Source organism: Pleurodeles waltl, chromosome 12, assembly GCF_031143425.1.
Source record: "Pleurodeles waltl isolate 20211129_DDA chromosome 12, aPleWal1.hap1.20221129, whole genome shotgun sequence".
NCBI lineage: Eukaryota > Metazoa > Chordata > Amphibia > Caudata > Salamandridae > Pleurodeles > Pleurodeles waltl.
The window spans coordinates 34,803,144-34,818,649 of NC_090451.1; the positions used below are offsets into that span (position 1 = coordinate 34,803,144).

Below are 15,506 nucleotides of genomic sequence, written 5' to 3' on the forward strand. Positions count from 1 at the left end.
AATCACAAGTCGAGACGTCGTGGTCGGAGCTCAAACACCAAAGGCAATCGGAATGAGGATCCGTCACCGACATCTTGCCTCCACACTCACGACAAGGCTTAAATCCAGACTTTCTCTGCGACATTATTTCCACAGAGAAAGAGTACGCAGCAAGATATACACTGTAACCGCAAGAGTAACAGTTGCTCCCTCGAAGATAACCGTTTCGAATGCACGGAAAAAAGGGAACTGACGTCTGCACGTCGTCGAGGACCTCTTATTGCCTGTATGACGTCAGACGGCGTCGCGTGCGAGACAGTGACGTCCTCGTCGACGTGCAGAGACTAGTAAGAAGATTTCCGTCGAATGCTGGCGCCATGGGAGTATTCATGAGGTGAGGAATCCACAGGTAGTTGTATCCATCAGAAACGGATCTCTCTGCTTTAGAAGATTAGCTCTGAGCCTCCTTAGCCACATCAATTATCAAGAATGGTTCTGTCCCCCATTCTACACTCCCAAACGCTTTTAATGTTTTAATATTTTCCCTCATATGCTTCAAGAGGATTCTGCTTGAGGATAATGTGTCCCACATTTATTGTTTTTGAGTTTCCTTTTCTTGCACAAAGATGCATTACACGCAAATAACTAATTCTCAACTTAAACACTAGGTAAACAAGGCTTTATGATCAGCCCAAGGGAAACTGGTGTTCCATGAGGTTTGTTTTCACTATTACCCCAACCTTGTTTGCAACAGCACCTTGCGAAAAAGTTAACATATAGCATCCACACGTTTTTAGGGAATCCCGCTGCAGTATTTTGTTTTTTGATGCCTTTTTGTATGTCAGCCACTGTGGTTGTTAAAGCACAGAAAAAAAAAAGAGTGAGAGTCTTTGTCCATGGACATCCTTAGATTCAGAGGACATCAGCAATCCCAAACACAAGGGAGTCACTAGCAGGTGTAAAACAAGGTTTTATTACTATGCTTAATCTTTGGCTATACCCCCTTCCAACTGTTTTTGGCATTAGCACAGTGTTTAATTGTAAGACATTCAATCAGGTATGATTAAAAAAAAAAAAAAAAATACACTTTCTTCAACTTATATTATCTTTGCAGCTTTCAACATACTTAAATGCTGCAGGAAATCACTGTCTTCTGCAATGCAGTGGCAACCATGTAAACTATTTTCTAGATCAGATATTTCCTCAGTTTATTCGAGGAGGATGGGTGCATTCATCAGAATAACCGACACTAAATACTTCCATAAGAGTCCACAATTTCACGTTCTTCCTTTACATCCTATATCACTTCACTCTGTTTAGCGAAGTCAATAACCCTGAGAAGCGATGACAATTTCCAATAAGGAGAATGAAAAGGACAGGTTTAAACACATAAGCAGGGAGATACTTATAACGCATAATTTACACGCAAGAACATTGCAATCTAGCAACATTTTAATCGCCGATTTCTTTGCAAGGAAATACCCAGTTCAGGGCTAACTAGCCTGGATCTAAAGAAACCATTCAGAAATTAAATCAATAGATGGAAATGCATTATAAACTGGTCACATCTGGACTTGAAGCTGTTCAAATGAAAGAACACTGGCAGAGGAGAAACCGGCGCAGCGTCTCATGGCTGGATAAATCATGCATGTTATGGCAATGCCATAAAACGTCAATGCTGCGGTTACTAGCCTTGTCTACGGGTCGGAATGTACTTTGTTATAACCGCGATGCATGCAGGCAATGCATACAAATAAAAAATAAGTAAACTTGAAAGAACATACAATGCTTCAAATTAGCCAGGGACAACTAAACAAAGGATGAAGTGAGGACAGCAATTACTGTGCTTGTGAATCAATGTAAAGCGGTCAGCCTACTTAGTGAATCTCAAATTCAGGGTTAATTCATCCCTCCTCACCGATCTTTTCTCCAGATGTACCTTACCAGATGTTCCATCTTAGAATTCAACGGGTAGTTCTTGGTCTACCGTCACCTGACCAGGAACTTTCCCTAAACATTGCTTGTCTCTTAAGAGAGTCTGAGCAGATTAAAGAAAGGAGTGCTCTTTCTACCTGAATAAATGAGCATGTAAATTAAGATCCGTTGTGGGGGTATTTTCCAACTAAAGTGGAGGTCACTTTACTTAAAACATTGAAACAATAAGCAACAACTGCCTATCAAGATAGACTTGGCTCATATCTGCACAGATGCCCACTAGAAATGAACATAGCAGCCTCCACCATGCGACCAGTAGTATAGTCTAGTCACAAGAGAACACCTTCCTTTCGAAAAAGGTACCACGTGCCTCAATTCTGTGAATTTCTCCTCTTTTCTGTCAAGTAGAGGAAGGTTTTCTGCACATGAAGTGAGACTTTGTGCAGTATCGCACTCAGATTTCTAATGTACAGCCTCCAGCACAACTGTCTCATCTACACTGCAATTAGGTCACATACTTTTCCACATTAACATTCCGGGGTTTACACGGTGCACACAACAAATCGGCAGAAACTCAATTGTAATAAGTAATATGGCGATTTTGAAAATGTATTTCTATAAGATCAACATATGTACACACAGATATAGCTCACAAGAGAGAATAAGGTGGATGAAGTGCTGCCTGCCCCCTGGCTTGCTCAGCAGACAACTACATTTGTCTGATACACTGGTGCCGGAGGGACTGATCTGCGACTTGCTGTCTTGTGCAGGGGTGAAACATAATATCTCAGTGCTGTGCGTTGGTGAGGTTTGAAGAGGACGCAATATTTTCACCCATGCTAAAGGAATTAAAAAACACAGCTTCAAAGTCTGGCCCCGTCATTTATAATGTGCTGCCAAAATATGACCCATAACATGTACCCCATAAAGTTCAAGAAAGCTACTGAGATTTTTGGGACGATAGAGAAGACCTCACACAAGAAAGGGCTTCTGGGACAAAAACTTGCTTTGTGGCAACGGCCTCATCTCTGCGTAGCCACGATGGTAGCCAAGCTCCCATGGGCCAGTTTCAACTTGCCGTGTGTGCCATATCTGCAGCGTCCATACATCAGCTGCTCGAATAAACAAGACCATCCTTTCAAGCAACTTTTTCTCAAGAAGGCAAGTCAGTCAAAGTGTTTTTCGCTTTATAAAGTACCAGGAAACCCCTTTACAAAAAGAGTTATTCCCAGCAGATGCTTCTGAGCAGAACGTTTTAAATGGTTCCCACATGTGCAGCAGTTTGGCACCCACGTCTCCGTCTTCCCTTTCACCTAAGTGCCTGTGAGGTTAAAAGTCAGCTTTAGGTATCAGGGAGAATCAATCTGGGCATAGGAAGTACCAGGGTAGCCCTCTTAAACGTCCGCCTAAAGAGGGCAAGGTGGGTCCAAAATAAACCCTTACTTCGCTCCCATCACCACCAAGGCTGTGACTTCCTCGCAGTGCTCATACAATAGTGTTTTTGACACTTCAGTGTTTCAGGGGTTCTCTCACCAGGACTTAAAATGTACCGCTAGCTATATTCAGACAAGCTCAACTACACCAAGGGTCCAGATGAAAAGTAGTATGCAGCTCTATCAGAATAACTCATTATGCACCACGGGCTCGCCCTCAAGCTTTAGTCGCACCATAACTAAGGTGTTTTAACGTGTAGCTTAACCCTCCTGGGGCACTGCCTGGCTATCTTTTCTCTTACAGATTTCTTGTTAAGAAAGAGTTTAGAAGACCTGGTGGACAGATTTCATCCTGAGGATTAGGGTCTCTAAGTCCAACTGAATTCTGAAGGATGGTAGGTGATCAGATTCCAAGCCTTCTAGCCGCTTCAGGATCCTTTAAGCGTTGACCGTTTTATTTTGATTTTCTTCAACCATGACCAACCTAGACTGTCTAATCCGAAAAACCAGGCACAGACTGGCCACTGCAGTCTTAGAGGATCGAACAAACGGGTGTGAATCAGCCCTTCCAAGTACAGTTTGGCAAACACCACAAACATGTCCCAGAATGAAACATGGCCTCCAGCCTGAGGAGGTTCTGACATCGGTGCTCAGACTGTGAAAGATGAGAAGCCCACATGTATAAGAGAAAGAATCCCTAAGTCCAAAGCACATGACCGTGATCTCAGTCTTCGGTAAAAGGTCCACTTCAGAGCAGCTCCGAGGGTTACCACAACAGGCTTGGCATTGCATTTTTATAGTCCTCTAGACGAAGTCACTTACGGCCATCAGCAATGTAAATCAAGGCATGGCAAACATTTCACATTTATCCCCATCTCCCCAAGGAACGACTACTGGCTTGCTGCATACGGCCAGTTAAAAGAGCTGCCGGAGAGCAACATATCCCTGATCAGTGTTTCAATCGGTGTCTTGCCAACAAGTCTCATGAAGAAAAGTTGGGATATTAAAGCAGCCGGCACAGCTCGCAGCGCTGGGAGTCGCAGCAATAGGCGTCCAAAGCGCTGGGGTTGGGAAGGATACTGGGCGCGTACATACTCCGTGAGCGCAACTTGAGCTTTTTCCTGCAAACTCTCCACGTGCACAGGATCTGTGAGACCGCAAGCATCTGTAAAACAAAAGATGGATAAACGGGATTTAAAAGCAATTTACAAATTTGATACAAGATTTTTACAGATAAAGATATCCATGGCAAAAACAAGCAGCCATTCATAGCAGACTAGGAGTTACCAACTAGTAGCAGGTGTCTCTCTCACCCCCTACAGCCAGGATATTTTTCCTCTCTGTATCAGTGAGTAATTGGGAGTGATGTAAGGGTTGTTGTTTAAGGTCAGTATGGAAACAAAATAAGTTATAGCAAGTGGTAAATGGCTCGTTAGTAAATCACTGTTGGTTAAACAAAAAGTCACAGGCTGAACGGGAACAAACGGGATGTATGTAATGGTCCATATATACTCTGGAAAATAGAAAGATGCAGGAAACTATACTGCCCAGGAAGGATGATATGCGCCTGACTGATCGAGCTTCTTATACTTTCCAACAAACAATTTTTGTGCATAAAGATGATCGTTTTTCCTCCAAAGGAGACACTTCTGCTTGAAGCATGTCCATCACGGCTCGAAGGTTAAGTATTGTCTGCACTGGTTGAAGAATTATTTGGAAGAGTTGATGTCGAGACCCAGGATACAGACAAGGGCTAGGATATTATCCATCTCCCGCTGAAGTCAGTCAGCATGGGAAGGCAAATAAGCCACTTATCGGACATGCATTTGAGAAAGACTCTTGAGGCGGACCTCAGGCCGAAAGGGAAGATACAAACTTAATGAGTATCCCACTCTGAATGCGCCGTGTAGATGTAGCTATGGCCCTAGGCATATCGCAGATCTACCGATGCCATTCAACCTCATATTAAGAGGCAGACACAACTGATTGAGAACCAGAATTCCAAATTTCTCCTTTTTCACTCATTTATTGGCATATTTGAGATCCAGGATAGGCAGAACTCCAATTTAAGATTTTTCTTTTTAACAAAGAAAAAAAACAGGAATACGTTCTCTTGTTCTTTCACAACTTTCATAAAAAGAACCCTTACTTCTTGTGTCAGATCCTTCAAGTGTGGAGATTTGTACACCTTTGGTGGAATGAGAGCAGGAGAACACAATCTGATTTTGTAGCAAGATTTGACAATATTTAGCACCATTCTTGTTCATTCTTGCCATGAGGGAAAATTGTTGCAAAGGTACAACCACCCACTCCCCCCAAGGTGTGTGGAATTTAATGAAATATCTACTTATCTATGGTACAAGTAACTTCATAAATATACTTGCCCTGTAAAATAAATGTACTTGTCCCTTTGGCGCAATGTAGTGGGGCGATAAATTATAGTAGCAATCTCATTATATAAGAGCTCTGATAATAGCCTTTCTGATTTTGCCAGAGCTATTCTACTATACCACAGTAGGGCTTGGAAACTAACAATTTAATTTTTTGTCACTTTTCCACAGATCTATACCCTGGGGCTGGAGGTAGCAGTAAGCAATAGTCCCAGGATTGGAATGCCCTTCAGAGTCTGTGCAAACCTACTAACCTGCATGTTTTAAGGGTTTTCTCTAGCTCTACTCTAATCATTTGCCATGCAGAGAAAAGTTGAAAATGTACTCCTGACAAGGGTCAAAAATAAAAATTCTTCCAGGGTTGGGAAAAAGTGGTTGGACAAAATCTGCACATGCATATTTGCTTGTGCTAAAATACAGTTCACAAATATTTTCTAGGAGTACAATTTCCTGGTCTTACTCCTGAAGATAGGCAAAGGTAAAAATTCTTCCAGGGGTCAATTCATGACATATGTGAAACGGCACTAATGCAAAGACATATACCATGGGTGAACTTGATACTTTAAGAATTGGCTCTAAGTTAGGTCTGGTTTTAAACAAGATATTTTGTTTTTATTAAAATTCTCTCTTTTTCTCTATCAGTCTGTCAACTGGCTTCACTGTGAAAGATTGCAATCTGCTCTTACACAAGAAGTATGTTGGCACAAAAAGTAGTTTTATTCAGTGCCAGGAACTACTGCCTCCATGGCCAAACAAATTACCAAAAGCTCCAGTAGGATGATGTGGAACAGGCTCTCTGCTGGAGACTAGAGGAATCTGACCTCAGTCTCCCATAGATGACCTTCACCACACACAAACCCAAAAGTGATACATCCATCACCACTGTCCGCTCAGGCTGAGGAAAGGAGAGCAGTCTGCAGCGGCAAAATTGCAATCAGTCAGCCCCCTACAGGCTATTGACCCAACAACGCACAGAGCCATCCTCACCAAGATCCAGGAGTGACCTGAAAGATTGGGATCATAGCCCTAATGTGCAGGACTCCCTGGGGTGGAGGAAAGCACCTCTCCACATCCAGGATTGCAGCACTCAATGGATGTCTCTGTGAGGCAACCAGACAGGACTTTCACTCATTAAAGGGGAAACTCAACAATGTTAAGGATTCCACAATCTTGCGGAGGTCGACTCCTCCCAGCGAGCCCACCTTCAGTAGCCAGTCATCGAGGTATGGGAATATAGGAACTCCCAACCTTTGAAGAATGGTGACAACCACTGTCATCACTGTACAACCAACAGATGGTGTTGAGGCCGAAGGAGAGCATGGCATATTGAAAGTGTTTCTGGCTCACCATATGAAAAATTCTTCCAAGGAGACTATGTTGGAAGCCTTGAGAGGCTATAATGTGCTTTGCACTGCTTTTGAAATGTACCACACGACTTCCAGTTCAACAATGTGGACGAACCAAGGAGGTGACTGATAGATCAAATGCTGGAGAAAGTTCATTGCGGTACTGTCTGTCTGTGTTTAAACTACTTAGCATGTTACAAGTCTTTCAATGGCCTCTAGTGCCAAGAACACCGTTTTGAGTTTGACCGCTTATTCCCGTGTCCTCCGTCCTCTGATGTTTAGGAATTCTCCAAATGAGCATCTCCTTCGCTAGAGGGATGCACCGGTTGCCAAGGTCACTATAAAGTCTGTGTGTCGACAATTCCGCCCTTCATCGTGATGCCTACCGTGCACTATTGCAAGCCTCTTTACCTCGTGTGAGAACCACTCGGATTATCACAGTCCCACGGCGCGCGGTTCCTATCCGGATCTTGTGCAGTCTGGAAGTAGAAGTGTAATTCTTCGGTTCATATTGCACTAGATTATGCTCCTTGAAAAAGAGCTGCGGCTAACAGGCCACTGTCAGTGCAGCAGAAACAGGACTGTTGGCTCCCTTGAAGGAGGAGGGCGCGTTTCAGCTTTTCTTGACATTCACACCATCAAACTACTTTTCTCCAGCCCTGCGCAGTTGGCCTGTGAGTAGTCTACGTTGCAGCTCTGTTTCAGGAACAGAGTCGTAAATTGGGAAACAAAGACACGCCTGCACAGGTTGTGTAGGTTGTAACTGCATATGGGAACGCCAGCGCCCTCTTCACAACATCTACTGCACATGCTCATGTGTGGCCTGGAAGTGTCCCGGGGCCCCGCACGCTGGCGGGAATAGTCTCTCTATTATGATGCAGAAAGTTACCAGTGGACAGAAAAACTGCAATGCAGGAAGCGAAATCTCGAACTGTTAAACACAGGTAGTAGAAACCGCGGCCCGTCTGAAAGGTTAAGACAAGCTAAAGCAATCTGACTCGCGTAAGCTCTGGTCGTCTCCTGGGACACAGAGCCGTGAGCTGCTCGTATTCTTCAGAGGTGAACAAAGCTGGCTGTTTGTTTCGGGCGGAAGTGCCATATTGGAGAAAATGTTCAAAATAGCTGTGGTCTTGTAACGGTGATGAAGAAAGACTCGCACGCCGTTTAATGTATTCTCAGGTGCAGCAAAGGGGTGTGAGGATTCATTCTCTTATCAAGCCACCAGAGGGCGCTGCAGGATATCTGTGTGTCAAACGCTGGCGTCAGGGGTGAGCAGGCGTCCCGCATGCGTTCTTCTCGGAGCCTCGAGTACTTCGCGATTCTGCGACTACCGAGGTTACCACGCAATTATGGATTCGTGGGGCAGGTTTTATGTTCAATCACCTGCTGCATAATTTCCAGATGTAAACCAAAAGAATGTTTAGACAAAAGGATCAAAATTCACTGAAATAAAAAGCCGACTCAACGCTGCACTACAAATCTTAACTTGTCACTTTCTGATACTCACATATTAAACAGTAATTCATTTAGTAAAACTTTTTTTTGCACAGTATTAATACCCACATCTGACTAAGGAAGTGCGTTAGCTGCATCATAACAAAATTCTAACAAATTTAAATGTGACTAAAGCAGGGTGGGAAGAATGCTTGTTTGGCATAAGAGGCTTCTCTCACTAATCAAGCAAATTAATGTTTCACAGCCGAGACATGTATATAGCGAACTTTTTAAGCTGGCCATCAGGATACAAAAAAAACTCAGCCATTTTATTTCAGTAAGAACTCTAGAAACGTAACAGACTATCTAACTGAGATACTAGGTACTAAGTAGCATAGGCACACTACACTGCCTGGCAACGAGGCGCACATTCGCTGCGAGCTAAACATGATTTTGTGCTCCACGGCCACATAATTCCAGTGATCACTGCAGCTCTCCATTTAAGGACCAGAGCACGAAGAGTCACAAAGAGTCCACCAAACGGATTTCAGGGAGATTAGCCGTGAGGTTACCTAATAAATCTCATTTCAAATGGGTTTACGAGATTACGTTTCAATGTAAATACCAAATCATGTAAAGAATGTACACAACGATGCCTCAATTATTTTACCCAATGACGCTTCAATTATCTTACCAATTACTTTTCAATGTTCCTACCCAATGATACATTGAGTTTACCTAATGATGCTTCAATGAGCTGTCTACCCAATGATGCTTCAATGAGCTGTCTACCCAATGATGCTTCAATGAGCTGTCTACCCAATGATGCTTCAATGAGCTGTCTACCCAATGATGCTTCAATGAGCTGTCTACGAGCTGTCTACCCAATGATGCTTCAATGAGCTGTCTACCCAATGATGCTTCAATGAGCTGTCTACGAGCTGTCTACCCAATGATGCTTCAATGAGCTGTCTACGAGCTGTCTACCCAATGATGCTTCAATGAGCTGTCTACGAGCTGTCTACGAGCTGTCTACGAGCTGTCTACCCAATGATGCTTCAATGAGCTGTCTACGAGCTGTCTACGAGCTGCCTACCCAATGATGCTTCAATGGGCTGCCTACCCAATGATGCTTCAATGGGCTGCCTACCCAATGATGCTTCAATGGGCTGCCTACCCAATGATGCTTCAATGGGCTGCCTACCCAATGATGCTTCAATGGGCTGCCTACCCAATGATGCTTCAATGAGCTGTCTACGAGCTGCCTACCCAATGATGCTTCAATGAGCTGTCTACCCAATGATGCTTCAATGGGCTGTCTACCCAATGATGCTTCAATGGGCTGTCTACCCAATGATGCTTCAATGGGCTGCCTACCCAATGATGCTTCAATGGGCTGCCTACCCAATGATGCTTCAATGGGCTGCCTACCCAATGATGCTTCAATGGGCTGCCTACCCAATGATGCTTCAATGGGCTGCCTACCCAATGATGCTTCAATGGGCTGTCTACCCAATGACGCTTCAATGGGCTGTCTACCCAATGATGCTTCAATGGGCTGTTCACGAGCTCTCTACCCAATGATGCTTCAATGAGCTGCCTACCCAATGATGCTTCAATGAGCTGTCTACCCAATGATGCTTCAATGGGCTGTCTACCCAATGATGCTTCAATGGGCTGTCTACCCAATGATGCTTCAATGAGCTGTCTACGAGCTGTCTACCCAATGATGATTCAATGAGCTGTCTACCCAATGATGCTTCAATGAGCTGTCTACCCAATGATGCTTCAATGAGCTGTCTACCCAATGATGCTTCAATGAGCTGTCTACCCAATGATGCTTCAATGAGCTGTCTACCCAATGATGCTTCAATGAGCTGTCTACCCAATGATGCTTCAATGAGCTGTCTACCCAATGATGCTTCAATGAGCTGTCTACCCAATGATGCTTCAATGAGCTGCCTACCCAATGATGCTTCAATGAGCTGCCTACCCAATGATGCTTCAATGAGCTGCCTACCCAATGATGCTTCAATGAGCGGTCTACCCAATGATGCTTCAATGAGCCGCCTACCCAATGATGCTTCAATGAGCCGTCTACCCAATGATGCTTCAATGAGCTGTCTACCCAATGATGCTTCAATGAGCTGCCTACCCAATGATGCTTTAGTTTGCCCATCATCATTTCCCAATGTGTTCGCTCAATGAGTGTTATGACTGGATGGAAATAATGAATGCGTGAGACATTATTTTTGTTTTTAAAGTACATAATACAAGACTCCACTGACCTGGTGTAAAAAGTGCAATGGCCTTTAGGCAGCTGTACTCGGCAGAATCCACCTGTAGCCGGTTGAGTTTCTCCACCTGATCCTGGAAGATTCGGATCTGGTCCATGAAGGAGACGACGCGGTCCGCAGACATGGGGGAGGCGTGGAAGCCCGCCGCCGCGAGCAGAGGGGCCATGTGAAGCGGCAGCGCCGACTGTGCCGCGTTCAGGACGAAGAGCTCGCTCCAGCTCAGGCGCAGCAAGGCCACCTGGTCGGAGACGGCCAGGTCCGGGAAGAAGGGAATGTTCCGCGCCCACTCCACGGTGCTGAAGAGGAGCCGGGCCGCCAGCTCGCAGATGTTGTCGATGCCCATCACGCTGCCTTGCTGGGTGTACTGGGTGCCGTAGCGGGCTGCAGGGTAGGGCTCGGCACGCAGGAGCTGCGAGATGAGCTCCGAAACTTGCTGCCCATTGAAGTAATCGGAGCCGGGCACTGGGTTTGGGCTGATGCTGGCGTGCGAGGGTGGAATTCGGCCTCGCTGTACAGCTTTGGGGAAAAAACGAGAATTGGAAATAGTTAGAGTATTAAAATACACATCTGCCTTTTCCTAAAATTTAGCACAATTGACCAGGGTTTACAAATCGTAAAAATTACTGCTTTTGCACAGAGCTCGCCTCCCTCGCAGGTAATGTCCACCTTCAACATAATGATAAAACACATCCCCACCTCCGTGCAAGCCATAGGTTTAGGAATCCCACCTCTTCATACGGAGGGCCCAAGTTCTCAAACCTTTACTCGTGAAGATGTTATGTCTCAAGGAGCTCAGACTAACCCTACACCCTTCCGATGCATTTCTGTAAGGAGCAGGAGATCCAATATCTCACACAAGAGTTGTGTGACAATATTGACTTCCAAACTGAAGACTGTGCAGTCCTTCCAAGCAGAGCTGTACCTTGTGACGCACTCACCCATCACACTGCCAGTACACGAGCAGAATACTTGTACGAGTTAGCTGGTTTAGTTACACTGAATGAGGGTTTACTCGCTGTTGTAACTCGCTCGCTCTTTGCCCTCGAGCCCCTTCGGTTCATGTGAGGGAATGTCTAACGCTTTACACAGTAGTTCAGACGTGCAGCGTAAGAGTTCAGTGTTTGGGTGTAGTAATCGCGCATCCAATAAAATTAGGAGAATTATCTCTTTGAAGAAAGTAGAAGTTTATTCATGACAAGACCCACGACCTTCTTCTTCCAGCACACCAGTCAGTAGTCAAATCAAACCCAAACATTCTCTCATGACCTAGTCAGAATTCTATACTCTACATTCCTTAAAGCAACAAACATTAAATAACACTTATGCCCCTACTTACATAAGAAATTCACTTCCACATATTACATTGGGCTCCATCTCCTTTCAGGCTTATCCCAACCATTAAAGCCAGCCCAGAGTCCGTCTTTTATGTCTCTGCGGGCACGGCCTGCCCCAGTCAGGGCCGTGTGCGGGACCGGGGGAGCGGGTCGATGCCGGAAGCTCAGCGGTAACTGTTAGGCCTCTCACGGCCAATAACGGGCCCCGGCCTGCAAGAGTGATATGCAGCCAAGAGGCAAACCAGAATATGTTTCGTTTAGATTGACCGAACCCACCGTCAATAACACACCCAGCAGTTGCCGGAGCGGATCACCTTACTGATAGTACACAACAGACAATGATCGGCTTTCTCACAAATTAAACATGTTCATTACAACGGGCAGTAACAACTGCGCCAAAGATGATAGACTCACTTTAACACCACCACAAACACCTTTCCCAGTTGCATTTCTCTGGTCACACGGTGCTGGGAGCCAGGGCGTGATCGAGAACCGGCGGCAGCCAACCAGACGAGAAGTTAGAGGGGGAGGTATGCTAGCGAGTTACTGAACTAACATACGGTGGAGAGAAATGAATGGATTTTTTAAAGTATGAAGGCAGGGCAAAAAACGTCCTAGACAAAAGATCGCAGAGTCCACTACCCAGAGGAGACTTCAGGCTGCTGGCGATGAAAAGGAACAGTCACGCAGGGCTAAGGGCGGATTCAGCGTTTTCCATTGCTTGTGTGCAGCTTCACTGTTTATTCAACGTCCTCCCTATCAAATGCCATTAGTCACACTGAGGAACCTCTCAGAGAAACCCCACGACGTGGCATTCACTTAAGCCTGCTTGCCTTTTGTGGCACGGAGTCGGATGGTGGTTTCTTTGGGTGGGGAAGGGCAGGCAGAAGTATAACACCCGCATACTCGGGTACCGCTCAAGTACCGCTGGTGTCCCAGGCTCGAGCGGGATCCCTCCAATGAGAATCCTAGTCCCCGGACCAGCACAACGGAACCGAACTCCAACTCCCAGATTCCCCTTTACTCTCTGGGAGCCCACTCATGTGAGCAGTGCTTAATTTGTGCTTGTTGTTTCCGGTGCTGAGCACCGGCACTTATTTTTTCAGGGCCGGCGCTTATTCTTCTGCCTCAAGCATTTGCTGCGCGCAAAAGACACATCTGGGAAAGACGGAGGAAGAGAAACACGAAAAAGTGTCACAATGGGAGAAAGCTGCAAGAGTAAGTTGAAGGGGGCAGGGAGTGGCTTTAAATAGATTGAAGAGGTCCGAGATGGCTTTAGGATCACGCTCCCATATTTAATTGCAGCAGCCGCGGGTTTAAGAGGAGGCACATTTTTATTTACAAATTAAGTACTGCATGTGAGTCATCACTCTGCATTCTCTGAAATGCACCACATCAGCATCTCAGTGCCAAACGTGGGCATCACCGACGTCCATCTTTCGCCAGAGAGTTCTTGTTTTGCTGTAACTCTTAAAATCCACGACTTAGGGGTTGAAAGCTAAAATAAACTGCCATGTACCATTCACTCAATGTTTTATGTTCCTGAACAAGTGTCGGGCACTGACGCACGGGTGATGGGAGCATGGAAGGCCTTCACAAAACCCACACAGGACACGTTAACAAAGGATTCACAATCAATGATCAATCTGCAACTCTGGACGGATCCCGTCCTCATAGAAGACGCCTTTTCCACAAACGTGCTTCGAATAAACATAATAGTAATCGGCATTATCTTATTTGGGATGTTTTAAATCCACGCGTTCTTTGTTTATTCACTCGTGTACCCTCGCATCTATAACGTGTCCGTGCGGGGCCGCTCTCTCCGGACTCGGCAGCCTCACTCGAGCATGTTATTCGTGGGTAAAGCGGCGACCTCTGCACACTGGGTGCGGAGACGACGAAGGGCGTCTTTTAAAAGTATAATTGGTTCCGGACGCTGCCTTCCTCCTCCATTGGCTGCGAGGTTTGAAAAAACAATTCAAATGACATACCCGCGTCTCATGCTGCTTCGCGGCCTTCCCCACACAGGCGCTTTCTGCTTGTCCGCATTACTTACTGATGGATGAATTTCATCATTATTATTTTTTTGGCACGAGCTGGGGGGCTGGGAGGGGGTGGCACAAAGCCTCCGCGGTGGCAGCTGGCTCCTCGACCCCATCACTGGGATCCCGACAGATTTTTTTTTTCCTTTCCACATCCTGCTAACCCAGCAAGTTTCTGCCTGAAGGAGCACACTGCAGGCTCCTGGGGAGGCCTCGGGCCCCTCCTCACCCGGACAAAGCCTCGTGTTTGCGCTGAACTCTGCTCCGGCACAGTTAACACAGAAAACAAGCAGAGCAGTTTCAGATAGTCAGGCGGGGACTCGGTTCCATCAAGCGAAGGTCAAGAAGTCCGCAGTGGCAGACCACACAAACTAATCTTTACATTTGGTAAGCGCAGAGGTGTAAACTGCACAAAAGAATCTTTACATGTAGTAGAAGCGGAGATGTATACTGCGCAAAAGGATCTTTACTACGTAAAGAGCTGAACTGTATACACAAAAAGATCTTTAGGTAAAGAGCTGCGCTATATACGGCGCAAAAGAATCCTTCCATTTATTAAGAGCGGAGATGTACACTGCACAAAATAATCTTTACGTGAAGAGCAGGGATGTACAATGCACAAAAGAATCTTTACGTGAAGAGCAGGGATGTACACTGCACAAAAGAATCCTTCCATTTATTAAGAGCGGAGATGTACACTGCACAAAAGAATCTTTACGTGAAGAGCAGGGATGTACAATGCACAAAATAATCCTTCCATTTAGTAAGAGCAGAGATTTAAACTGCAAAAATAATCTTTACATGAAGAGCAGAGATCATCCATACAGAGCAGTGAGCTAAATAGAGCACCGCACCTCCCTCTTGTCCCACAGTCATTCTGTCGTGCTCCCAACCAAAACACCTACTGCTCCAAAGGTGCAACCAAAAGAGGTCAAAGTCCATATAATACAATGTGAGGACAACACAAGTGGACTTCCTCAGGGCAACCATATGAAGCAGATGTATGTGAAGATTGCAACAGTCTTTACTATTACAAATCATCATTGCCCTGAGGAATTTCACTTGTGGTGAACGAAATGCGTTGGCTGCTTTCCGTTGTAAGAGGAAAATAAAAGGCCGTCTCGGAAGAGACCTGCTTGGATGATTCAACCTTTTTGAAACTGTTGTTGGTGCTCCTCCAATTGTATTATATGAAGAGCAGAGATGTGTACTGTACATAAGAATCCTTCCATTTAGTAAGAGCAGAGGTGTATACTACATAAGCACAAAAGGATCTTTGCGTAAAGAGCTGAGCTGTATACGGCGCAAAAGCATTC

General features: G+C 45.4%; 1 protein-coding gene across 1 annotated transcript in view; it reads right to left on the reverse strand.

The window, feature by feature from the left end:
- Nucleotides 1-932: 932 nt before the first annotated feature.
- NR2F6 (nuclear receptor subfamily 2 group F member 6) overlaps nt 933-15,506 on the reverse strand; it is a 76,207-nt gene continuing 61,633 nt past the window's right edge. The window contains exons 3-4 of the mRNA XM_069217178.1: nt 10,806-11,330; nt 933-4,512 (exon numbers count right to left, since the gene is read on the reverse strand). Of these exons, the coding sequence (XP_069073279.1) occupies nt 4,238-4,512; nt 10,806-11,330 (800 nt within the window). The 3' untranslated portion in view covers nt 933-4,237. The remainder of the gene's footprint in view (nt 4,513-10,805; nt 11,331-15,506) is intronic.